This window comes from Mobula birostris, chromosome 1 (genome assembly GCF_030028105.1).
Source record: "Mobula birostris isolate sMobBir1 chromosome 1, sMobBir1.hap1, whole genome shotgun sequence".
NCBI lineage: Eukaryota > Metazoa > Chordata > Chondrichthyes > Myliobatiformes > Myliobatidae > Mobula > Mobula birostris.
Genome location: NC_092370.1, coordinates 158,638,606 through 158,665,107, shown reverse-complemented (window position 1 = coordinate 158,665,107; position 26,502 = coordinate 158,638,606). Strand labels below are relative to the sequence as shown.

Here is a 26,502-nt window from a genome sequence, read left to right as displayed (position 1 = left end):
TCCACGCACTCACCACTCTCTGTGTAAAAAACTTACCCCTAATATCTCCTCTGTACCTACTTCCAAGCACCTTAAAACTGTGCCCTCTCAGGCTAGTCATTTCAGCTCTGGGAAAAAGCCTCTGACTATTCACACAATCAATACCCCTCGTCATCTTATACACCTCTATCAGGTCACCTCTCATCCTTCGTCGCTCCAAGGAGAAAAGGCTGAGTTCACTCAACCTTTTGTCATAAGGCATGCTCCTCAATCCAGGCAACATCCTTGTAAATCTCCTCTGTACCCTTTCTACTGTTTCCACATCCTTCCTGTAGTGAGGCGACCAGAAATGAGCACAGTACTCTAAGTGGGGTCTAACCAGGGTCCTATATAGCTGCAGAGGAGCTTAATACTTATTGAATATATTTTTATTGAAGGAATGACACAATACAGAATACATAATGGATTACATGTTCCTCCATTTTGCCTTTATACCTTACCCCTAAACAAACCTCCCCTCACCCGCCCTCTCCGAACATACCATGGCAGCTAATGTATTTACAATACAACAATTCGCAAATTCAAATACGGACATTTCACAGCCATACCCCCATACTACTTCAAGACGAAGGTCCACACACATCCACAACATGTCAGATGATCCAAAATACACTCATATTACAATGCATCAACCACCCTGTGAGGTAAATCAAATGCGTGTTAAAAGGGAGGCAACTTTCCAAGTACAATCAAATGCCCTCAACTGGTAGGTAATTCCTTAAGACTCCCAAAATATGACAAGAAAGGTCCCCATTTCAAATAGAACTTTTTCACAGACCCCCTCAAAGTGAACTTAATCTTTTCTGATTTCAGAAAAAACATTACGTCCTCTAACCAAGCAGCAGCAGATGGGGGAGTGGCAGATTTCCAGACCAGCAAGATTCTCCTACGGGCCAATAGTGATGTAAATGCAATGACATCCGACTGGCTTGCATTTAAACCCAAATCATCATCTGCCACACCAAATACAGCTATAAGTGGGCAAGATCTCAGTGTCACCCCCAAAACCTCACTGATAATTTTAAAAACCAGTGCCCAATAGCCATCAAGCCGAGGGCAAGACCCAAATGCATGCACTTAACCAGCCGGAGAGAAGGAACAGCCAGCGTCTGTCCCGGGATATATGTCAGCAAGCCTGGCTTTACTTAAATGTATCCTGTGTGAAACTTTAAATTGTATGAGCCCCAGTCGAGCACATGATGATGAGGAATGAACCCTATTCAATGCTTTTGCCCAATATTCTTCAGCCAGATCCTCCAAGGTCATCCTCCCACCTAATCTTAGTTTTGTTTAGATCTTGAACTCCCAAAGACATCAGCTGAGAGTATAGTACAGAGATCAGCCCTTTATTATTAAAGCTAACAGTGCGTTTTTCCCACAACATAGCAGGTGGTAGATCAGGAAAAGAGGGAAATTTTTCTTTGACGAAGTGGTGAATCTGCAGGTATTTAAAAAAATGATTATGCGGAAGGCCATATTTACTACACAAGTTATCAAAACTATCAAATATGTTATCACTGTACAAATCCTTGATGCGCATAAGACCGTTCAAACCCCTTTGTCTAAAAACTGAATCGAGTGTGGAGGGAAGAAATAGATGGTTTCTATGAATGGAACCCAAAACTGAAACTGATGTGAACTTATACTGGCAGCGAAATTGATTAAAAATTTTGAGGATGGACAGCACGACCGGGTTAGATGTGAACTGAGAGGATTTCAATGACAAGGAAGAATACACCAAAGCTGGGAGAGACGAGGAGTGCCAAGACTGTGACTCAAGCAGGCACCAGATTATATCTGGCTGGTGGAGCCAAAATAATACTTTTTGAATGTTCGATGCCCAGTAATAATGAATAAAGCTAGGAAGGCCCATTCCACCTACGTCACGACCTCTTTGGAGAATGCACTTATTAGCCCTTGGGACCTTATTTTCCCAGATAAAGGAGGTTATAGCTTGGTCGACTGATTTGAAAACTGGCAAGCACTGGAACAAATAAAGAAATCTGGGAAGTATAGTCATTTTCACTGATTGAATTCTACCATCTATAGTAAAGGGTAAACTACGCCATCTCTCAAAATCAACCTTCATTTGGCTAACCTGAGGCCTGTAGTTAGCTTCAAACAGAGATGTATAAGAGCGAGTAATGTGTATTCCTAGGTATACAAAACCACCTTGAGATAAAGGAAAAGGCAAAGACTTCTGTCGGATCCCTAGGGCCAAGTTATTAATGGGAAAGCATTTGCTTTTTTGAAACAACACACCTCAAAGTTTGCTTTTTTGAAAGTTCAGTTTATAGCCAGAAGAAGCTCCAAATTGACCTAATAATGACACAATAGCAGGACTACTACCCACAGGGTCGCTAACATAAAGTAGGAGGTCATCTGCATATAGGGAAACACAGTGTTCCATGTCCCCTCTCCTAACACCTTGAAATAGTGTAGTTGACTTAAGTGCAATAGAAAGAGGCTCAATTGCAATTGCAAAAAGAAGAGGGGACAATGGGCAGCCTTGGCAAGTGCCACGTGTTAATGGGAAATAGTCAGATCGAAAATAATTTGTCTGTATACACGCTAAAGGTGAGTGATATAATAGCTTAACCCAAGCTATAAATATTCTGCCAAATCCAAGTTTCTCCAAAACACTAAACAAGTATACCCACTCCACTCTATCAAACGTCTTCTCCGCGTCCAAGGAGATAACAACCTCCAGACTCGGAGAATCACTGGGTGAATAAACCACATCAGCCAGTCGACGGATATTAAAAAAAGAATGACAATTTTTAATAAAACCTGTTTGATCATCTGAGATTATCTTGGGAAGGGGGCGTTCTAAACGTCATGCAAGCACTTTAGCCAAAATTTTCACATCCATGTTCAAAAGTGAGATGGGGCGATACAATCCACATTGAGTCGGGTCCTTGTCCTTTTTAAGAAGTGAAATAGCTGCCTATGAAAGAGTAGGGGGTAAGGAACCATTCTCCAAAGATTCCTGAAACACTTCTAGAAGGACCGGTATGAGCTTATCGTTAAATTTCTTATAAAATTCTATCGGATAACCATCAGGACCTGGAGACTTACCACTCTGCATAGCCATAATGGCATTATTAATCTCTTCCCGCCTAAGAGCCCGATCTAATTTCTCCACCTCCTCTGATTCAAGAGTTGTATTTCCAAATTATCTAAAAAAAGTTCCATATTTTTTATATCTGAGGGAAACTCTGAGGTATACAGAGAGGAATAAAAAGCTGCAAAAATGTTATTAATCTCTTTTGGATTGCTTGTCAAGTTCTGGTGCGTGTCTCTTACCTGGGGAATAAGTCGTGCTGCAGCTTGATGCTTCAATTGATGAGCCATAAGCCGGCTCGCCTTTTTACCATATTCATAATAGAGGCTACGTGTCTTAAGAATTAATTGTTCTGATAGGTTTGTAGATAGAAGATTAAACTTCGCTTGCAAATCAGCCCGGCTTTTATATAATTCTGCAGTGGGTGCCTCAGAATATTGCCTATCCAGGTCCAAAATAGATTGCAATAACACTTGCATTTCCTTCCTACGCTCTTTATTGGCATGTGAAGTATAGGATATTATTTGACCCCTCAAGTAAGCTTTTAAAGTTTCCCAAAGTAAAGAGTACGATACTGACTCAGTTTTGTTAGTCTCGAAGAATGTGTCAATGTTAGCTGATATATAACTACAAAATTTCTCACTGGAAAGCAAAAGGGGGTTAAGTCTCCACATAGGCCGTTCTCTAATGTTTAAAGGAAAGCATAGGTCCAGTTTCACGGGCGAGTGATCAGATATAACTATAGCAGTGTACTCAATTTGTCTAATCATTGGTATCAAGGAGCTATCCATAAAGAAATAGTCTAGCCTGGAATAGGAGTGGTGAACATGAGAAAAGAAAGAGAATTGCCTAACTGATGGATTCAAAAATCTCCAAGGATCCATATAACTATTTTGTTGCCTAAACATCAAGAAGGCCTTTGCCATACCAGAAAAAGTTCCCCTAGAGCTAGACCTATCAAGCAGTGGGTCAATAGCACAGTTCAAATCTCCTGAAAAGATTAGCTGGTGTGTATTCAGGTTAGGTATTAATGACAAAATGTTATTTGCAAATTGGACATCGTCCCAATTAGGAGCATAAACATTTACCAAAATAACAGGTATCTGAAAGAGAGAGCCAGAGACTATAATAAAGTGACCATTAGGGTCACTGATTACATCAGATGGTGTAAACTGCATTCTTTTGATGATTAATATGGCCACCCCCCTGGACCTACTATTAAATCTGGAAAAACCTGACTAATCCATGCTTTACGAAGTCTATTATGGTCTTCCACTCTTAAATGTGTCTCTTGTAGAAATAGTATATCTGCTTTTAATTGTTTCAGACGAGAGAAAACTTTAGCTCTTTTAACAGGACCATTGAGCCCCTTTACATTCTAAGAAATAAACCTCACAGGGTGGCCTCCATCAGCAGCACCCACGTTAACCATATCAAAAGACACACAGGGCCTACAATCCAAAACAGTGCGAGGGCATAAGCTGCACACAATAACGCACAATGAAAAGAAAGTCTGGCTAGTCCGTAACACACAAAACAATAAGCTGCCATGGTAATCCCCCAAAACAATCCCCCCACCCCTTTACACAAACAACAAAAAAACCCAATTAACCCCCGAAACCTAGATCCCCAACTGAGGATGATCGCAGGCAGTATCCAACAAAAAACTTCCAAAGCGTTCCCCATACAACTAAACTTTCAATTTAATCTAGGGTGGCTCCCCTCAAGATTTATACCATCACTTATTCTACCTTTAATATATATAGGCTAAAGATAACACAGGTCAAGCAAAGCGTTAAAAACAAAAAAAAACTAGGAAACGAAACGCCCGAGATACAAATCCCAAATATTTACATTTTGCTGGTTGAAAGTTTTTGTTAATCAGTTTCGGCAGCACAGCAGTTCGACCCGATCGTGTTCCACAAATTAAACTGGAAAAAATGAACAAAGAAGTGGATTGTGAAAATTAACAGTTTGCCTCGGCATGAGGCCCCTTCAATGCTGCATGAATAACCTAAAAAAAAAGTCATTGCTCTTCTCGTTCTTCTTCTCCCCAGCGCGAATGGTAAAACTCTTTGGCCGCCTCTGGTGTAATGAAATAATGCTTTTTACCTTCATGCATGACCCGGAGCTGGGCAGGATACAAGAGGCCAAACCTGACCCCTTTCCCGTAAAGCAGGGATTTCACCTCCTTGAAAGCTGCTCGTTTTCTCCCCAGCTCCGCACTAAAATCTTCATAAAAAAACACGCGGTGTCCGTGGAAGTACAGCTCCTGCTTCCGTCTATTGATGATGCGTTGCTTATCTTGAAAGGAGTGAAAGCAAACCAGGAACGTTCTTGGTCTCATTTGCTTGGCTCCAGAGACACCAGGTGGTTTACGCCTGACTCGGTGAGCACACAAAAGTACGAGAGGCCGCGGGAAAAAATTTGTCCCCAGCACTTCGTCAAAAAACTCGGTCATAAATTTAACAGGGTCCGAACCTTTCAAATTTTCAGTAATGCCAACCACTCTCAAATTGGATCTCTGCAGCCGATTTTCGAGGTTGTCTAGCTTTCTCTTCAGAAATGCGTTTTCGCTCTGCAACGCTGCAATGGCGGCTTCAGCACTCACCAGTCGGTCACTGCAATCATTCAGGCCGTCTTCAACCTCACGTCATGCGACTCATAATAAGACATAATTTGCTCCATGGTAGCATTCACTGGTGACAAAGCATCTTCAAGTTCTCCTTTTAGGGCAGAATTCACCACTTGCGTTATGTCAGTAAAAAGTACTGAACGAAGCCTCTCCAAGTCATCGGGTAGTGCAGGTCCAGGTCCAGCAGCGTGCAACAGCGCCACTACTGTAACATCAGCTTTCTTGCTCGAGGCTTCGCTATCTTTTTCCCCAGTTTTACTTCAAAGGTACATTTTATTTACCATTTCAGTGTCCAGCAACGTCCTGGGTTGTTCACAATGTTAAATATTCAGTTACCTCGAGCATACGGCAAAGATAAACAGGTAAATTTTCAATAAAAATCAAGAGCCACCCTCACATGCACCCACTCATTCCATGCTCAACCCGGAAGTCCAGAGCTTAATACTTAATACTTTGTCATTTAATCTTTGAATCTACACTGCTTAAAATCTGTTTATGTTTGGTTAATCTGCAATACTTGATAGCTACCTTCATATACCAACATTTGTTATAAAAAGCATAAACAGCATGAGTGGTATGGTAGTGTAGTGGTTAGTACAATGAGTTACAGCACAGCCATCGTGGTTCATTTCTCACTGCTACCTGTAAGGAGTTTGCACGCTCGCCTCCGTAACTGCGTGGGTTTCCTCCAGGTGCTCGAGTTTCCTCCCAATACAGTAATGATTAGTACGTTGTGGGATTACCAGGTGGGCACTGGAACTATGGAGCCACCTGCTTACTGCTTAGCCCACTGCTCTGCTCTCTCCACACCCACAATTTTGTAGCCAGGTACAGCTCAAACGTCAACTATAAATTTGCTGATGACACAACTATTGTTGCCAGGATTTCAGATGGTGATGAGAAGGTGTACCGGAGCAAGACAGATCAGCTGGTTGAGTGGTGTCACAGCAACAACCTTGTCCTCAATGTTGGTAAGACCAAGAAATTGATTGTGGACTTCAGGAAGGGGAAGGTGAGGGAACACACACCAGTCCTCATCGAGGGATAGAAGTGGAAAGGGTGTGCTTCAAGTTCTTGCGTGTCAACATCTCTCAAGATTCTCTTTAGATTCTTGATGGGTCATCACATGAAGGGATACGGGGCTGAGAAGAAAATTGGATCAGCTCTGATGAAATAGTGAAGCAGACTTGATGGGCCAAATGGCCTAATTCTGCTCCTATATCTTAATGACGTAGCCAAGACCTATCCTGGCCTCAACATATTGATATAATTACAAAGGAGGCACGTCAGCGGCTATATTTCATGAGGAGTTTGAGCAGATTTAGCATGTCACCAAAGGCATTTGCAAATTTCTACAGATGTATTGTGGAGAGGATTCTAACTGGCTGCATCACCGTCTGGTATTGGGGGGGTGGTCACTGCACAGGATTGGAAAAAGCTGCAGAAAGTTGTAAACTCAGCCAGCTCCATCGTGGGCACCAGCTTCCCCAGCATCCAGACATGCCCTCTTCACATTGCTACCATCAAGGAGCAGGTACAGGACCTGAAGACACACAGTGTTTCAGGTACAGCTTCTTCCCCTCCACCAACAGATTTTTGGATAGACAATGAGCCCATCTACGCTACCTCAGTGTTTATTCCTCTTTTTTATAATACTTATTTAATTTTCGTTCTTATATATACTTCTTACAATAACATAGTTTTTATTACCATGTATTGCAATGTACTTCTGCTGCAAAACATCAAATTTCATGCCATATGCCAGCGATCTTAAACCTGATTCTGATTCTAATTCCAATGTGGGTGGGTAGGTACAAAACAGAAATCCCACCAGAGTCTTAATTCTTCCAGTCTGCCACAAAGTCTTTTCTGGCTGCTTACCTTTCTGAATAGAGTAAAAATGATTTATTCTTTCATTTCTAAAGCTACTCCTACCTGTACCATTTGTTCACTTTTCCTCACAATCGCTACAGTTTGGACTATTTTGCAGTGATGTCTCCATAAAGGCTAGCAAATCAACCTGTCCTTCTGCCCTGTTTCACTTCGTATATTTCTCTCAGCTGGCTTAATGAAATTACAGCTGTTAGTTTTCCTTTTGCTGCTGGTGCATAAGGAACAATTTTTGAGTATTACTCAACCTTTTCGTGATGCTTGTTTCGGAAATACTGCACTCACTCTCCTCCCTTCGCCATAAACTAGTCCTATTATTCATAAGATTAAAATCCTTTTTAGTAATCTATTTCCTACTCTTTTCCTCTCCATATCATCCTTTCAGCTTCTTTAGTTAATTAACCCAATGTCAATTAGTTTGCCAGTAATATAAAGAACATTACCCTTGAGTCCCTTGTCTTTAGTTAAGGTCCTATTCTTCAACCTCACTCAATGTTTATGGTCCCACCACAGACAACTTCTCCCACAAAGAGAAAAAGGTGCACGCGATCAGTACTCTGGCCCCCCCACATTGACAGTTTTTAATCTATCCTAGCTCCTGCCAAGTTCTCTCCTGTTCTTGTGAGTACTCAGAAACAAGACCATGCATCATATAACTCATTTCACAAATTAACATGTATCAAAACACCTCAGAGAGGCATTGCTCAAGGTAAGGCACCATGCCACTTAACAGTGCAACAGGTTACTAGGATACAGCCAACACATAATAGGCTCCAGGCCAAGTCCTGGTCAATAGGATCAGTTCAAATGAAGGGGGTCGACCCATGTCAATTGTCCATTTTCCTCTATACTGTAGTTTCTGCCCGACCTGCTGAGTTCCTCCAGATGTTGCTCCAGATTTCAGCATCTACTGTCACTTCTCTCTTGCTTTCTCAGTAGAAATAGTACCTTATGGGCTGAAGGGCTTATTTCTGAACATCTAACTTCAAAGTATGAAGGAAGTTTACAAAACAGCTGGACTAAAAGGATTGTCTACAAGGAGAGAACAACCGGGTACCACGGCAGTGTAGCGGTCAGTGCGACACCATTACAGCTCGTGGAATTTCAGAGTTCAGAGTTCAATTCCGGCGCCGTTCTGAACGGAATCTCTGTACGTCCTCTCTGTGCAACGCGTGGGTTTTCTCCAGGTATACTGGTTTCCTCCCACAGGGTAGGTTAATGGGTCAATGTAAATTACCCAGTGATTTGATTACGGTTAATAGTGGTTGTGGGGCTGGAGGGGCTGGAGGGGCTACTCCGCACTGAAATAAAATAAATAAGAAAACAGGAGACCCTTAAGAAGAGAAGCACCTGTTTTTGGCTCAGAAAACTGTAGTATAAGCCAGCAGAGATGACAGAATCATGGAGTAGCAGAACATAGGAAGAGGACATTGGTTCCTTTGAGCTATACCAGCTCTCTGGAAGAACATTCAATTACTCCTGTTACCCTGCCTGTTCCGCAAGTGTTCAGAATATTTCTCATTAAGTATTTAACAAATTTCCTTCAGAACAACATTACTATATGTTTCCGGTACTCTTTCAGACAACACATTCCAGATAATCGCAACTTGTGCTGCAAAAACAATTCTCTCAACTCACACATGGTCCTTTTGCACACTGGCTTTCCACAGATTCTCATTATTACTTTATCACGACCTTTATTATTTTGAAAACTATGATTAAAAATAATTTTAAAATTTCCATTTACAGTTATTGTGTCAGGTCAAAGACCCTTTGCCAGACATTGATTTGGTTTTCAGCAGACCTAGATCAGGTGATAGAACCTTAAGACAGAGAGGCAGAGTTAGGCCATTCAGCCCATCAAGCATGCTCCATCATTCCTTTCCATTGCTATTCTATGCCTTCTCCCTGTAGCTCTTAACTCATTTACCAATCAGAATCTATCAATATCTGTCTTAAATACACCCAATAACTTGGCCTCCACAGCATCTGTGGCAACAAATTCTACAAATTCACCACCTCATGGCTAAAGAAATTCTTCCTCATCTCAGTTTTAAAGGGATGTCCCTTTGTTCTGGGGCAGTGTCCTCAGGATCCTAGATTCTCCTACTAATGGAAACATCCTCTCAATGGACACTCTGCCCAAGCCTTTCTGTATCAGTTTGGTTTCAATAAAAGGATGCCTCCTCATCCTTCTTTGTGCATGGTAAATCATGTTTGACCAATCTATTAGAGTTTTTCGAGGAGGTTACCAGGAAAGTGGATGAAGGGAAGGCAGTGGATATTGTCTACATGGACTTCAGTAAGGCCTTTGACAAGGTCCCGCATGGGAGGTTTGTTAGGAAGATTCAGTCGCTAGGTATACATGGAGAGGTGATAAATTGGATTAGACATTGGCTCAATGGAAGAAGCCAGAGAGTGGTAGTGGAGGATTGCTTCTCAGAGTGGAGGCCTGTGACTAGTGGTGTGCCACAGGGATCAGTGCTGGGTCCATTGTTATTTGTCATCTATATCAATGATCTGGATGATAATATGCTAAGTTGGATCAGCAAATTTGCTGATGATACAAAGATTGGAGGTGTAGTGGACAGTGAGGAAGGTTTCCAAAGCTTGCTGAGGAATTTGGACCAGCTGGAAAAATGGGCAGATGGAGTTTAATACAGACAAGTGTGAGGTATTGCACTTTGGAAGGACAAACCAAGGTAGAACATACAAGGTAAATGGTAGGGCACTGAGGAGTGCAGTAGAACAGAGGGATCTGGGAATACAGATACAAAATTCCCTAAAAGTGGCATCACAGGAAGATAGGTTCGTAAAGAGAGCTTTTGGTACATTGGCCTTTATTAATCAAAGTATTGAGTATAAGAGTTGGAATGTTATGGTGAGGTTGTATAAGGCATTGGTGAGGCTGGATTTGGAGTATTGTGTGCTGTTTTGGTTACCAAATTACAGGAAGGATATTAATAAGGTTGAAAGAGTGCAGAGAAGGTTTACAAGGATATTGCCGGGACTTGAGAAACTGAGTTACAGAGAAAGGTTGAATAGGTTAGGACTTTATTCCCTGGAGCGTAGAAGAATGAGGGGAGATTTGATAGAGGTATATAAAATTATGATGGGTATAGATAGAGTGAATGCAAGCAGGCTTTTTACACTGAGGCTAGGGGAGAAAAAAACCAAAGGACATGGGTTAAGGGTGAAGGGGGAAAAGTTTAAAGGGAACATTGGGGGGGGGCTTCTTCACACAGAGAGTGGTGGGAGTGTAGAATGTGCTGCTAGATGAAGTGGTAAATGCGGGCTCACTTTTAACGTTTAAGAAAAACTTGGACAGGTACATGGATGAGAGGTGTAGGGAGAGAAATGGTCCAGGTGCAGGTCAATGGGACTAGGCAGAAAAATGATTCGGCACAGCCAAGAAGGGCCAAAAGGCCTGCTTCTGTGCTGTAATGTTCTATGGTTCAATGGTTCTGAACTCCATTGAGTAAAGACCCAGAGAGACCAAACCTTGATGCAAGCAGCCTTGGTGAAGGAGGAAATACAGGGTTAACAGCTCCAGGATATGTAGCAGCCAAGATGGCAAATACTGGTCAGGTAGATGTAGTCACTTGTACTAAGATGCATCGAAGACAATGAAGAAGATCTAGTTGCCCTCAGCAGAGAAGAAACATTGTGAAAGACTCAACCACCTCTGTCTCACCAGTGATGAAAACTGCTTTTTCCGGCGGCTGCAGGTTAGATGCAACAGAAAAGTTTTCTCAACTATAATGCCTTTCCCAGCTTCAGGCCAACATCACAAGTAGCTTTCTTATTTCTTCATGGGGTGTGGGCATTGCTGGATGTGCCAGTGCTTATTGTCCATACACAGTACATTGGAACATTTCAAAGAGCAACGAGCAATCAATTTGTGACAGCCTCATCTCCACTAGGACCGGATCAGATTCCTTTTTTCCGAAAAGATGTTCGTGAACCAGATGGAATTTCACGATGACCTGGTAGCTTCGCTGTCATCAAAAGCCATGCTGGCTTTTTAAATTAATTAAATCAACCCGGAATTAAGTTCCCCAACTATCTGTGGTAGGATCTGAATTAATATCACTGCCTTCTGAATTATTAGTCCAGTGACCTTCAGAGGATAGAACAATGGAGCAGCTTGTCCGATAACAGCAACTCTGCCATTCATAGCTTAAAATGATAAACCCACTCCTTCCCCATGAGAACCTCTGTGTTTGAAAAAAATCTGTCTCCTTTTTAAGTATAACTCAATGACTTGGTTTCTACAGGCCTTTTTCTGATTCTCATTCTGAGATAAAGAGACCAAAATTGTACACAATACTATAATTCTGTTGAAGTATCCCAAACCAAAATTGTTAACCATTTCACTTTTCTGGGCCACGCCATCTTCTTGCCACTATCATTGGGCAGGAAATACAGAAGCCTAAAGCCCCACACCACCATATTCTTCCTTTCAACTATTTCATTTTTGGAAACCCCCAGTCGCTAGAGTTCAGCTACAATGTAGCCACTTGCACTAAAATAAACTGTCGTTATTTGTTCTAATTCTGCTTTCTTCTTAAAGCTGTATATAATTTATGTTTAATTTAGGTTCTCTTGTGAAAGCTGCTTATCTGATGCTCTGAGCCTGCGAAGCTGCTGCAAGTAAGCTTTTCATTTTGCACCTGTGCAGATGACAATAAACTTGACTTTGATGCCTCACCTGCTGAGTACGTTTCGCATTTTCAGACTCTCAGTGTGTGCAGTTTTTGTGAATTTCACAACTCCCCTGTTGTGGTTGCTTCTGAGAGCCTGTGAAATTATCACAAGATGTCCTGACTCTTTCACTCGAAACCTCTTGTGGTGAAGCACAACGTACCATTTACCTTCTTCACTGCTGGCTGCACCTTAACTGTTTGCTGGTGTGGAAGGAGACCATCCTCTCTATGCACATTAACATTTCTCAACCACCATTTAAATGGTGTATCTCTCCACAACTTCTGCTTTATTTTGAATTGGATAACCTTGAAGCCTCTCACAAAAAAGGCAACAATATGGTTTTTAATTCCTTGAGTCATCTCAGTTCACAGCTGGCAAGCAGGAAGGTCAGGTCTGTGAATATCATGGCGAATGACATGAGCACCATACACAAGATGCTGGGGGAACTCAGCAGGTCAGACAGCATCTAAGAGCCTTGGCCAAAAACACCACTACTGTGGATTCCAGTTAACCGGGCCATTGGTTAATCAGGGCCAGCCGCTATTGAGCAAATCTACATGAAATGCTGTCGAAGGAAAGCAGCATACATCAAAGATTCTCACCACTCAGGCCATGCTCTTTTCTCGCTGCTGCCATCAGGTACAGGAGCCTCAGGACTCACACCACCAGGTTCATGAACAGTTACTACCCCTCAACCATCGGGCTCCTGATCAAAAGAGGATAACTACACTCATTCTATTGAGATGTTCCTACAACAAATGATCTCACTTTAAGGATTCTTGATCTTGTTATTTCAAGCTATTATTATTTATAGCTATTTATTTATATTTGCAGTTGCACAGCTTGTTGTCTTCTGTGGTCTTGCTCTTTCATTGATCCTGTTATAGTTACGGTTCTGTAGATCTGCTGAGTATGGCTGCAGATAAAAGAACCTCAGGGTTGTATGTGGCAACATATATGTACTCTGATAACATATTTTACTTTGAACTTGGTATCTTTTTATTTGGGACAACTCTTAAAGAACAAAAACAAGTCGAGAAAATAGCCAAGATTCCCTTGGTTTATTTGGGACACTATGCCACTTCATTGGGCAGGAGCCTGCAGCCGTGTATTTTCTAACTAGTGTCAGTAGCATACACATTATGTGGCCGTTAAGACTCTACACCAGGGGTAGGCAACCTACGGCCCACGGGCCAAATCTGGCCTGCGAAGGTATTTTGACTGGCCCGCCAGCAAATATTGGGATGTTGTGTTTATCCAGCCCGTGAGCCAATTTTCCTTTCAGTGTTTCACACGAGCACACTGATGGACATGCATGGCATCTTGCTACACTGGCCCCAGGTTCCGTTTTGTTCCAAACCAAACACTGGTATATACGAATGACGGGAAGGCAGATTATCTGATTAATATGTATTAATTAGATACTCTCCATGCACTCGCAGGTTTTCAGATGGGATCATTCAAATTTGTAAACAGAAACAGCGTCACTGTGTTTTAACAAGAAATCCAAGCTGAATATCCGGATATTTACATGTGCTATGATACTTGCTGAGTAAGTCGCGTTTCGAAATAAAATTGAAGAAAAAAATTCCATTGGCAAAGAATGCAAAATGTAGGAAGGTAGACACTGAGTGCTGAAATTTCCAAGACGCTTGGACACTAGATTACTTTTTCATCGAGCAAGCTGGGAAACTAGTCTGTCTCATTTGCCCAGATTTTGCTGATTTTTGCTTGCATGCAAATGAGCTCAAGCTGTTTGCTACTCATTAGATGTGGAAGTGGACACTGCATCAGAAATTTTTCAAATGGAATTGATTGAGATGCAGTGAGATGACATACTGAGATTGAAATTTCATTCTGAAGATGTGTCAGTGCTTGACTTCTATAGTAATTATATTCACCCAAGTGGGAAGTATCCTAACTTAGTGGACCACGCAAAAACGATGGCATCATTGTTTGGCAGCACGAATCTGTGTGACCAATTATTTTCAAAAATGAAGCACACCAAGAACCATTTGAGAACAAGATTGACTGATGCCCATCCAGATAATGTCTTGCTCTTGGCATCAACAAGTCTGACAACAAACAGCAAGTTTCACATTGATTTATCGACTGTTTGCATTGTAACTACACTGAGTTCTTTGATTACTAATTGGCATTCTTGGCTAAGCACAAATTATTTTCCAGCATGCGTTATTCATTAACTTGAGGCAAAACATAACTAGATGTATTTAAATGGATAATTCCCATACTTCAAGTTTTTTATGGCATTTATCTGGCCCATCGTCCGCTCATTAATACACGATCCGGCCCACAGAGGCAAAAAGGTTGCCGACCCCTGCTCTACACCATGCTTAGAGCAAACAGTTTTTAAATAGCATCACTTGCGTGTTTGTGCTCAAAAAGCAGTGATATTTTTCCCTGATAGTTGGCGAGAAATAAGCAGTAAGACAATTCAGAACTGTCTTGCTCACTGTGGTTTCAAGCATTCAGGCTTGGAGATGCCAGAAATGGTCAGGAAGGAAAATAAAACAATTTCACTACTTCAGAAAGTTAGGAACTACAAAGAATTTGAAGGTATCGACAATCGTCTTGTATGTTACAATTAAAATGAAGATTTGGAAGATGTGATTGTCAAAAGTATTGTTTGAAGGCAGTCCATTATCTGCACCTGGTGCCTGTGTTGATTTTGTTCATTTACAGTCAATCAAAAACAACCTGGCAGTATATACAGAAGTCCTCCCTCCATAACCATTAGGAACCAATAAACAGTTTTATGCTACTGTAGTAGTTTTGGTAGTGTTTAATTTATTCTATATTTCATTTAAATACATAATTTGTTACTCAGTTAAATGGTAATTTTTCTTTTTTTATACCTTTTAAACTATATCCATGAACCTTCAGCTACTTGGGACAGTCACTTAATTGGACCAAGATGTACTGGTCCTGATGTGTCCCAGTTAACTGGAATCCACTGTATTTATTCCTCTTTATTGATGCTGCCTGATCTGTCGAGTTCCTCCAGTATTTAGTGTGTGTTGCTTAGGATTTCCAACATCTACAAAATCTCTTGTATCTGGTGAATTTTTACATCACAGCTTCAAATTGGCATGAACTCCACTCGGTGACAACGTCTCCTCTCGGGGTTCTGTCCCCACCCCTTACTTTGCTATGTGTGCACAGCATAGTGACACTTGAAAATGCAGATAAAAAAATAACCAGCAAACTTTAGTACCACAGCCAGCTTCAAGTTATTGATCACATTTGTTACAGGATATTCCAAGGTTGTTATTGGCTAGTCAGAGCTGGCCTTACAAGGAAGCTGTATGTTTGTCACCAAACAACGAGTTCTGTCTCTTACAAATTCCAAAGGCCGTCTCCTGCAGATCCCCTGCACATTTTCACTTTTGTTAAAATTGGGACTCAATCCTCTCCGAACTTCCACTCCCACTTCACATCAACAGGCCCTGGACCCCTAAACACTTCAATCCTCAACACTTGCAAAACTTGGCTGGGCAGAAGTCATCTCCTACTCTGCACTGCCTACACCATCAATTCCAGGCTAAGCCTGGATTTCACTGAGCCAAGGTGCGTAGCAGCAAGGCATAGACGACTGAGAGAGCAGTCGTATAGTTATACGTCCTTGCAAAGAAAACTCAGGTGTGACGATACATCCATAGACCAGGTATTTACTCATTTGCATTAGATTTTTAATCAATGAGCAGGCTCAGGCTTTTTTTTTGAGGGGGGGAATGGAATAATGATGTTGGGTTCTCAAGTGAGGCATCAAGAATCATTGTTGATCAGCTAAGGGGTTAGAAACCTTCAACAAACTTACCTGGTTTCATCGGTTGGCATGAAAAAGACATTACCGGGGCACTAGCACTGATCCTGTTCAGCTACCTACACTCTACTGCTCGTGGAGCTCTGATACTGGTTATATCTCCCACTGACCACAAAGTTTCAAGCAGGTCCCTGCAGGAGGTCAGAGGACAATAATCTGGGTAACTGGGGGAAAAATAAGTAAGATGGCCTCTAATAGAGCTCCAGTCTGCTAGTCGGAAACACTGCACCCTCAAACGTTGTTAGGTGATAAGAACTGGTCAGACCATGGTTTCAAATCCAAGCCATGGACTGGGTTAAAGTGTTGGAATAAGTACAGTATTCAGAAAGCCAGCCCTCCAATAGGAAAGTCCAGGACAGACATTCTATAATTCCTTATACAACCCCTCTCTATCTCCCCTCCTCCCAACGTCACTCAGTGTGAAAAGAGATTTGTTGTTCAATTCTGTTTAGAAACCATAGAAACCATAGAAACTACAGCACAGAAACAGGCCTTTTGGCCCTTCTTGGCTGTGCCGAACCATTTTCTGCCTAGTCCCACTGACCTGCACACGGACCATATCCCTCCATACACCTCCCATCCATGTATCTGTCCAATTTATTCTTAAATGTTAAAAAAGAACCCGCATTTACCACTTCATCTGGCAGCTCATTCCATACTCCCACCACTCTCTGTGTGAAGAAGCCCCCCCTAATGTTCCCTTTAAACTTTCCCCCCCTCACCCTTAACCCATGTCCTCTGGTTTTTTTCTCCCCTTGCCTCAGTGGAAAAAGCCTGCTTGCATTCACTCTATCTATACCCATCATAATTTTACATACCTATATCAAATCTCCCCTCATTCTTCTACGCTCCAGGGAATAAAGTCCTAACCTATTCAACCTTTCTCTGTAACTCAGTTTCTCAAGTCCCGGCAACAACCTTGTAAACCTTCTCTGCACTCTTTCAACCTTATTAATATCCTTCCTGTAATTTGGTGACCAAAACTGAACACAATACTCCAGATTCGGCCTCACCAATGCCTTATACAACCTCATCATAACATTCCAGCTCTTATACTCAATACTTTGATTAATAAATGCCAATGTACCAAAAGCTCTCTTTACGAACCTATCTTCCTGTGACGCCACTTTTAGGGAATTTTGTATCTGTATTCCCATATTCCTCTGTTCTACTGCACTCCTCAGTGCCTTACCATTAACCCTGGATGTTCTACCTTGGTTTGTCCTTCCAATGTGCAATACCTCACACTTGTCTGTATTAAACTCCATCTGCCATTTTTCAGCCCATTTTTCCAGCTGGTCCAATTCCCTCTGCAGGCTCTGAAAACCTTCCTCACTGTCTACTACACCGCCAATCTTTGTATCATCAGCAAATTTGCTGATCCAACTTAGCATATTATCATCCAGATCATTGATATAGATGACAAGTAACAATGGACCCAGCACTGATCCCTGTGGCACACCACTAGTCACAGGCCTCCACTCTGAGAAGCAATCCTCCACTACCACTCTCTGGCTTCTTCCATTGAGCCAATCTCTAATCTAATTTACCACCTCTCCATGTATACCTAGCGACTGAATTTTCCTAACTAACCTCCCATGCGGGACCTTGTCAAAGGCCTTACTGAAGTCCATGTAGACAATATCCACTGCCTTTCCTTCATCCACTTTCCTGGTAACCTCCTCGAAAAACTCCAATAGATTGGTCAAACATGACCTACCATGCACAAAGCCATGTTGACTCTCCCTAATAAGTCCCTGTCTATCCAAATGCTTGTAGATTCTGTGTCTTAGTACTCCCTCCAATAACTTACCTACTACCGACGTTAAACTTACCGGCCTATAATTTCCCGGATTACTTTTCAATCCTTTTTTAAACAACGGAACAACATGAGCCACTCTCCAATCCTCCGGCACCTCACCCGTAGACAGCGACATTTTAAATATTTCTGCCAGGGCCCCCGCAATTTCAACACTAGTCTCCTTCGAGGTCCGAGGGAATACCCTGTCAGGTCCCGGGGATTTATCCACTTTAATTTTCCTTTCTTTGGTTAAAGCAGACTCCGGTTACAATTTCAACTGTACCAGAGTCTCAAATTCCAAATGGATCTTTTTTCACCCTTTGGGGTGGTACTCAGAGCAGAAACAGAGCACAGTACATTCATCACATTCCACCTAGATTCGCTCAAACTTCCTGACCTTATCTAGATTCTGCTGACATCCACAGTTTTTCTGAATATCATGGAATCCCTCTGAAATTCATTGTCCTTTATATAATTCATCAGATTCAACTACAGTTTACCAACACCATACCACAGGGTGAAACCAGATGCTGTCTTAGGAAACGAGGGATAATTGTCATCCTTTCCTGTTACAATATCTTTTATTTCTCAGAGTTACTTACACCAGCTTAGTCTACTGACGTCCGAATATCAGTTTTTTAAATTCTCCAAACCCTAAGCTGCCCAGTTTTGCTTCCCCATATTTGTACTGTGCTGAGGAAGAATTCTTTCTATCCCATATCCTCCTCTATCTCATCCCTTCCCTGGAAACTCAGACATGTAGGTCTAACTGGGAAGATCAGGAACCTCTTACCTCTTTCAGACATAGGCCCTTCAGCTCATGATGTGCCAAACTAATTAAACTAACCCCTTCTGCCTGCACGTGGTCCCTAACCCTCCATTCTCTGCACATACACGTGCCCATCTCGTAGCCTCTCTTCCATCGGCATCCACCACCACCCAGGCACTCAGCACTCTCTGTGTAAAAAAACCTGCTCTGCACTTCCCCTTTCAATTTGTTCTCTGGCATCTTAAGTGAAAGCCCTCTCAAATTACAAATTTCAACACTGGGATAAAGATACCAGCTGTCTACTCTACCTATGCCTCTCACAGCTTGAAAAAACCTTCACATCTCCCCTCAGCCTCCACCACTTCAGAGGGAACAGCCCAAGTGTGTCCAACCTGTTCTTCCACCCCACGCCCTCTCCTTCCACCCCACGCCCTGCCCTGCCACCCCACGCCCTCTGATCCAGACAGCATCCTAGTGAGCCTCTCCTGCACTTCCTCCGGGCCTGCACATCCTCCCCACAGCAAGGCAACCAGAACTGAATGCAATACTCCAGATGGGGCCCAACCAGAGTTTTAAACGCTACAACCTAACTTCCTGACTCAAGTGCCTCGACTACAAGTATGCCAGCTACCTTCTTTACTGCCATTTCAGTTTTCAGGGAGCTATGGACTTGGACAGCAAAATCCCTCTGATTTTCAGTGCTGTTAAGGGTTTTGCCTTTAACAGCACAGTGGCCTTTTGCATTTGATCTCCTGAAAGGCAACATGCCTCACTTGCTGTTTCTCTGCCCATATGTGCAGAGAATTTAGGTGTAGAGAGATCTATATCCCTCTACACATTGGCAATGTTACACAATATCTACACTGATATATATACTGTAGCATTCATATACAGATGCAGACACTGCGTGCACCTCAGACGTGGGCACCGTGTGCACCTCAGTCGTCAGGGTAGGAGACTGAATTGAATGAGTTGAGTTCTTCCCAACTACAGCAGATAGTACAAGTGCCAGCTTTTTGTAGGGAAGGCTACCTACAAATTCAAATGTGAGTCAGATAAGCATTTCAATGATGAAGAATACAGACCAAGGTGAAGGGCTAAAGTAATGCTGAGCAAACATCCAACAACATTCAGAAACTGTTAACTTTCTGTCAAAGCTGTTGACAGAATTTATGTGCCACCCCTTAGCTCCATTTGCTAAAGCTTTCTGGAGGGCCGGCTTTACGCTGTGTTGCAGTTGGCCGCGAGGCTTTGCTGCGCTGGCAAGGTCACCTGGATCAGGTAAGGTTGGACAGGTAAATACAGGTACAGAGACGGTGTGTCAAATGACCCCTGAAGGCCAGATCCCGTCCAACACCCGCCCCACCACACCAAGCAGTCGACTCTGGTTGCCCCATTATTGGAAGGATGTTTTTGGAGGGGGTACAGAAGAGGTTTACCAAGATTATAAGGAGAAGGAGAAGTGAACCAGTGAGGTGTGTGTCAGTGCTCGAGGATGACTCCTCCGCTGAAGGGCAGTGTTACAACAGGCTCTCACCCTCCGGGGTCTGCAGCGCACCCAATGCGTGCTAATGAACACGTAGGACTGCAAGGCCGTCATTCTAGCAGAGTGATAATGGATCCGGTAATCAAAACCTGCAGGACGCGGGTGGATCGACGCCAGGAACACCACGTCCGCTGTGAGCATCGGCAACCGTGGCGGACTGCTGCAGCCCACTTGAGAGACGATGCAGCTGCCCCGGCTGCCAAGGTCAGTTTGTCTTAACCACTGAAGGTCAGCAGTTCACCTTCATCTCAGCACTTGGATCAACAAAGACAACCGTGGTTAGGCTCTGCGACTAACTTGTTTAACTCCGTCTACATTACACGAGTACAGCAACAAAATTGGACTAGAGCGTAAGTTTTATTTTGTGTCGTCAGAAAGCACATGATATAATTCTATTTTAAAATTCTATTTATCCATACGGCATGGCGACGGTCTCTTCAGGCCTAACTAGCCTGCCCGCCCATTTACACCCAGGTGATCGATTAACCTACTCACCCGAACATCTTTTGAATGTGGGAGGAAACCGGAGCACCCGGAGGAAACCCACACGGTCACAGGGAGAATGCAGGAACTCCTTACAGGCAGCAGTGGGAATTGAACCCGGGTCGTTGGCGCTGTATTAGTGGTCATTAACCACCACACTGCCACCAACACTTCACAACAAGAAAAAGGGAGGTGCTGTTGACCCTTTGTTGAACTGTAAGTTGCCATCCTGATACTATCCTCTAAGCATCTGAGAGCAGAAGGACAGGGCTGACTACGCTGTGAGTTCTTCTTCCTCCTCATACTTCTCTTAATCATCATTCAGATGAGTTTTTCAGGGCTTCAAAGCAATGCAGGGTCAGTTGGCTTGGATAAGGTTCCAGAGGAATGACGTGCAGTGTTCCATGTGCCAAGTAACTCCTATTGTTGTCTTGGAGTCTGGGTTTCTGAGTCATGTGACGAAATTATCCTCAGTGGGCAATGGCCAGTCTTTGACTTGTCTTGGAGGCACAAGCCAATTCTACTGCAGAACGCAGGGGTCCTGACTCCCTGGTAGAATCGCAGATGCCTGCTGCTTGTACTGGACCCACGTGGTTGGTGAAATTCAGATTCGGAGCTCAACAGGGACATGGTCGATGGAGGTCTGGGGAAGCTCACAGTACGCGCAAGTCCGTATGCTTCTGGGCTCACCTCTTCGACTCTGGCAAATGTAGTTATACAATATTGTTTGGACACAACATCTGGCTCTCCATCATGTGACTTCTGTGTGCTACAAATATCAAATTGCTTTCATTGTGGCATGAATTGTAGTAGCGACCACAAGCAATGCATTTAATAAGTGCACTACACCTGTACCATCAGAAGCTTGTAGTCCAGTAGGTTTAGACATTATTCATTTCAGAGTTTCCTCATTAACCTATATTAGGCAAATTCGAATGATTATCACACAACGTTAACAGACGTAACACAGTGCCCACTCCAAAGCCCACCCGGTGTCAAACACAATGTTCATAAACATGAGAAAGTCTGCAGATGCTGGAAAACCGAGCAACACACACAAAATGCTGGAGGAACTCAGCAGGTCAGGCAGCGCCTACAGAGATGAATAGGTAGTTGGCGTTTTGGGCCGAGACCCTTCATCACACCATTTGTCGTGCTCGTAGAACTCCCTCAATTTCATACCAGCGTGCAAATACTCACCCCACCCTCCTCAATCTCAGAATATATCTTACAACCCACCAAAGGTTACACCGACATACCAAACTTGGGAAGTGGCCAGGATGCGCCTCCAAGGATAATCTTGTTTCCTGACAGATTTATGAAACCAAAGTGAAAACAAGCTCTTGGAGGAATTCAGCAGGTCAGGCAGCACCTTCATTTTACAAAGATAAACACAGGTACACTCGGAGAAGCAAGTACATTTACGGGCATTCGTAAACAGAATGCTTTCGCTTCCAGATTGCCTGGAACCTTCCAGATGAAAAGAGTAATTTCCGATTTCAGACAGCCCAGTCTGTGACACATGCATGCAAAAAATTAGTTGCTGGCTTCAATCTATAGATATTTATATAATCTCACTGCAAGATTTTAGACTTTACTTTGTTTTTATCAGATGTAGCTGTAAATCATGAGAATTAATGGAAGAAATCAGCCCTTTGTCATTCATATGTCTTTTAAATAAACAGGGTTTTAAACAAAAAAAAAGCCACCTTGTTATTTGTGTGACGGTGGCCCTTTGTGGCAAAGATCCATCTCTTCCACAGTTTGTGATTTAATAATGTCCTTCACCTGACTCAGGTTAGTTATCTTAGCCGAATAATAACTTAAAAAGGTATTATCAGGTGAAAGTCTACAGTTGATACAATGCCTCTTGGATTTGTCCAAATTCTGGCCCAGAAGTGCTACATGATCTAATTCATAGTTGATTCTCATTTAAATCAATGATCTGGATCACAATGTGGTAAACTAGAACAACAAATTTGTGAATGACACCAAGATTGGGGGTGCAATGGACAGCGAGGAAGACTATCAAAGCTTGCAGCTGGATCTAGACCAGCTGGAAAGGTGGCAGATGGAATTTAATGCAGGCAAGTGTGAGGTGCTGCATTTTGGATGGACCAGATAGGGTAGACCTTACACAGTGAGTGGTGGGGCACAGTAAAGTGTGGTAGAACGGAGGAATCTATGAAAACAGAAATTCCTTGAAAACAGTGTCACAGGTAGATAGGGTCGTAAAGAAAGCTTTTGGCACATTGGCCTTCATAAATCAATGTACTGAGTACAGGGGTTAGGATATTATGTTGAAATTGCATAAGATATTGGTGAGGTCTAATTTGGAGTACTGTGTCCATTTTTGGTCACCTACCTACGGAAAGATGTAAGTAAGATTGAAAGAGTGCAGAGAAAATTTTTGAGGGCATTGCCGGGACTTGAGGATCTGAGTTGTAGGGGAAGGCTGAATAGGTTAGGAGTTGATTCCCTGGAACCTATCAGATTGAGGGGAGATTTGATAGAGGTTGACAAAATTATGAGGGGTATAGACAGGATAAATGCAAGCAGGCTTTTTCCACTGAGGTTGGGTGGGACTACAACTAGAGGTCGTGTGTTAAGGTGAAAGGGCGAGGGGAAACTTCTTTACTCAGACAGTGTGTAATGAGCTGTCAACAGAAGTGGTAAATGTGGGCTCGAATTCAACATTTAGGGGAAGTTTGGAGAAGGATATGGATGGGAGGGGCATGGAGGGCTATGGTCCCAACGCAGGTCGATGGGACTAGACAGATTAATGGCTTGGCATGGACTTGATGGGCTGAAGGGCCTGTAACTGTGCTGCAGTATTTTGTGACTCCAACAGTTTCACACTGAATAAAATACTTTCCAAATGTAGTTACTGTCGCAATGTGCATCAAGTTCTCAAAGCGATGAAGTAAGTGGTGAGGTAACAAATCAATGGAGGTGCACACTGTTCTTTAATAGGGTCATGGCATCTTTTCGAGCAAAGGCTCCAAACTGGCATATTAACGTCATCTGAAAGACAGTGCCTTTGGTATTCCACACACTGCACTGATGTAACAGCCTAAATATTTTTAGCTGGACTGAAACCTTTGTCTTTATGACTCACTGGGAGTTCTCTACTGGGTCAGGCCTGATACCTAAAAGGTAACTGGGTTAAGGGAACAGAATGAGGGAGCAGAATCAAGTGACAACGCCCTAAAAATAGAAATTTCCCCTTTCACAGAGACCAAAGCAAAACCAAATGAATAAAAATCATAACACGCAGCAAGAGGCGGACAAAATCTCGAGCTGGGGCTGAGAATGCGATGTGGCATGTCAAGTGTGAGGCAGTGATCACATCCAGCAGGGAAAATCTAACCATCTCCCACTGGCATTCAATAGGGCTGCCACCATCAACAAACTTCTTCGTTGGAGAGGGGAAGGCCACCATTAATCAGGTATTTAACAGGATCAGCCTCACGGTTTTTAGTACGGATCATTGTCTTAGGTATTCTACATTCAATGGCTCATCTCCTGATTTCCCAAATCCATCCCATCATCTGCAAATCAGTTAAACAGATACAGTACGTGGACAACACCACTGTCATAGGACAATCACGAGTGGCGACAAATCCAGGTACCACCAGGGAGCAAAGAAGCTGGTGTCCTGGTGCAATCACAACAACTTGGAGCTGAATTCCCTCAAAACTCTGGAGATGCATATTGGCTTCAGGAGAGTGTGTCTCTTCTCCACCCACTCATCAGTTAGTTCAACATTCAGATTCATGCATATCACTATTTCACAGGACCTCATGTAGGATAACTATATCTCCATCATTAACAAAAAAGCTCAGCAGAGACTCTACTTCTTGCAACAGTTGGCGAAATTCCATTTTATATATCTAGGTGCAATTCTACACTGCCATGACAGAGAGCATCCCCACATCAGCCATTTCTGTATGGTTTGGTACAACGTGCTGTCAGGGCAGCAGAGAACGTTATTGGCTGCAGTTGACCATCACTGCAGGCCTTGGACTATATGTGTCTGGGACAAACAAGCCGGCAGAAAAATCATTGCGGACACTACCCATTCAGCAAACTGCCTTTTCCAAAAGCTCCCCTCTGGAAAGGCACCATTGGGCTTTTAAAATAAAACCTTCAGGCCATCTTAAAAATTTCTTCCCCCAGCAGTTAATCTGATCAACCATTGTTAGACTCCCCGCACCCCTCTCCACCTGTTACCCCCATCACTGCATTGTAAACACTTTAAACCACTTTTTAAAATGCTGTTTACATTGTCAATACATGCAGATATTTATGTATTTATGCACATTTTATTCAATATCCATACTTCTAACGTTAAATACATGAACGTTTATAAGGCAAATAATGTTGGTCTTTGAAGTCGTGACTGGGACAGGATATTCTCCATAGATGAGAATGTGCTCCTAAAAAACACTGAGTGAGTTTGATACCATTCGGGGCGAAGTGAATCACCAACCAGCATCTCATCAATGCACGGAGCATCTGTGCAATGCACCTGTAGCAATTTGCCAAGGCTTCAGCAACACCACCAGCTAAATCTGCAGCTTTAACAAATTGTGAGGAAATATGCAGGGGAGTCATCGCTGCATACAGATCACTCCTGAGATGCACAGTACACCACGTAGACATGGAAACGGGTCACCGTTTCATTACCATCACTAAGTCAAAACACTGAACCTAGCAGTTCAGTGGGCACCCCTTAACCACAAAATTATTCAAAAAAATCAACTCATCGTCACTACTATAGGAACGAAAAACAAAGGCTTGTGTTCTCACAAGGTTCACATGCCGGGAATGAGTTAAAACATTGTTATTTGTGGGTATTCCAAGAACAGGACATGGCCAGCAAAGCTATCTCCTCTCCCCTGCAGCACCAGAGGGCCTCGAGCCCAACCTAAGATTGTGGCGGCTGTGTCGGAGATCCAGGCTCCCCACCCACCCCCCCGCCCCCCGCCCGATGAACGGGCACTTCTCCAATCCAATGCACAGGTTCCTCTTCCAGTACAGTACATTATGTCAGAGTCATTGAGCCTTACACCACATAAACAGCCCCATGTTAACCACAAAGCACCCCATCACACTCACCCTATGCACCAGCACTTCGTCTGCAGTCCTTGGTGGCTTGCCATTTCGAGCGCTTATCTGGATAGTTCATAAACACACCAGGATTACCCCTGTTCACCAGGCGCTCGGGCAGTGCATTCTACATTTCAGATACCTCTTGGGTGACTAAAATTCCTCTGAATGTCTGCCCCCTTATCTTAACCCTATGCCTTTTGGTTACAGACAGCTCTGCAATAGGGAGAAGTCTCCTCACTGTCCATTCCTTATAAGCCCCTCCATATCTTTGTATACTTCAATCAGGACTGGGCTGCCCACCCCAGTCGGGAGGACCACTTATGCAAGGCCTGAGTATCACTTCACTATCAGTGTGAAGCTTTCTCATTTAAATTGGCAGCAAATTAGAGGAAAATGCAACCCACCACATTTAACAGCTTTCAAAATTAAAGTCCCTTACCATCTGTCTCCCTTGTGTGTGGTTCATCATACCTGCAAAAAGCAGAAGAAACTATTAACATGAGACTGACGGTTATCTCCTCTACAGCACCAATAGAATATTCCCTCCATGTGAATCAAAACCTGTTGAAAGGATGCTACGTCCACTCCAGCTAACAATGAAGGTACGAC

At 43.0% G+C, this 26,502-nt stretch overlaps 1 protein-coding gene across 2 annotated transcripts in view; it reads right to left on the bottom strand.

The window, feature by feature from the left end:
- The window catches only part of mta1 (metastasis associated 1), a 149,118-nt gene that overhangs the window by 10,551 nt on the left and 112,065 nt on the right, over window positions 1-26,502 (bottom strand). The window contains exons 18-19 of one of the 2 annotated variants that reach the window (XM_072264908.1): window positions 26,333-26,364; window positions 25,900-25,956 (exon numbers count right to left, since the gene is read on the bottom strand). In XM_072264908.1, coding sequence (XP_072121009.1) covers window positions 25,900-25,956; window positions 26,333-26,364 — 89 coding nt within the window. The remainder of the gene's footprint in view (window positions 1-25,899; window positions 25,957-26,332; window positions 26,365-26,502) is intronic. The other variant, XM_072264917.1, reaches the window with a different exon arrangement.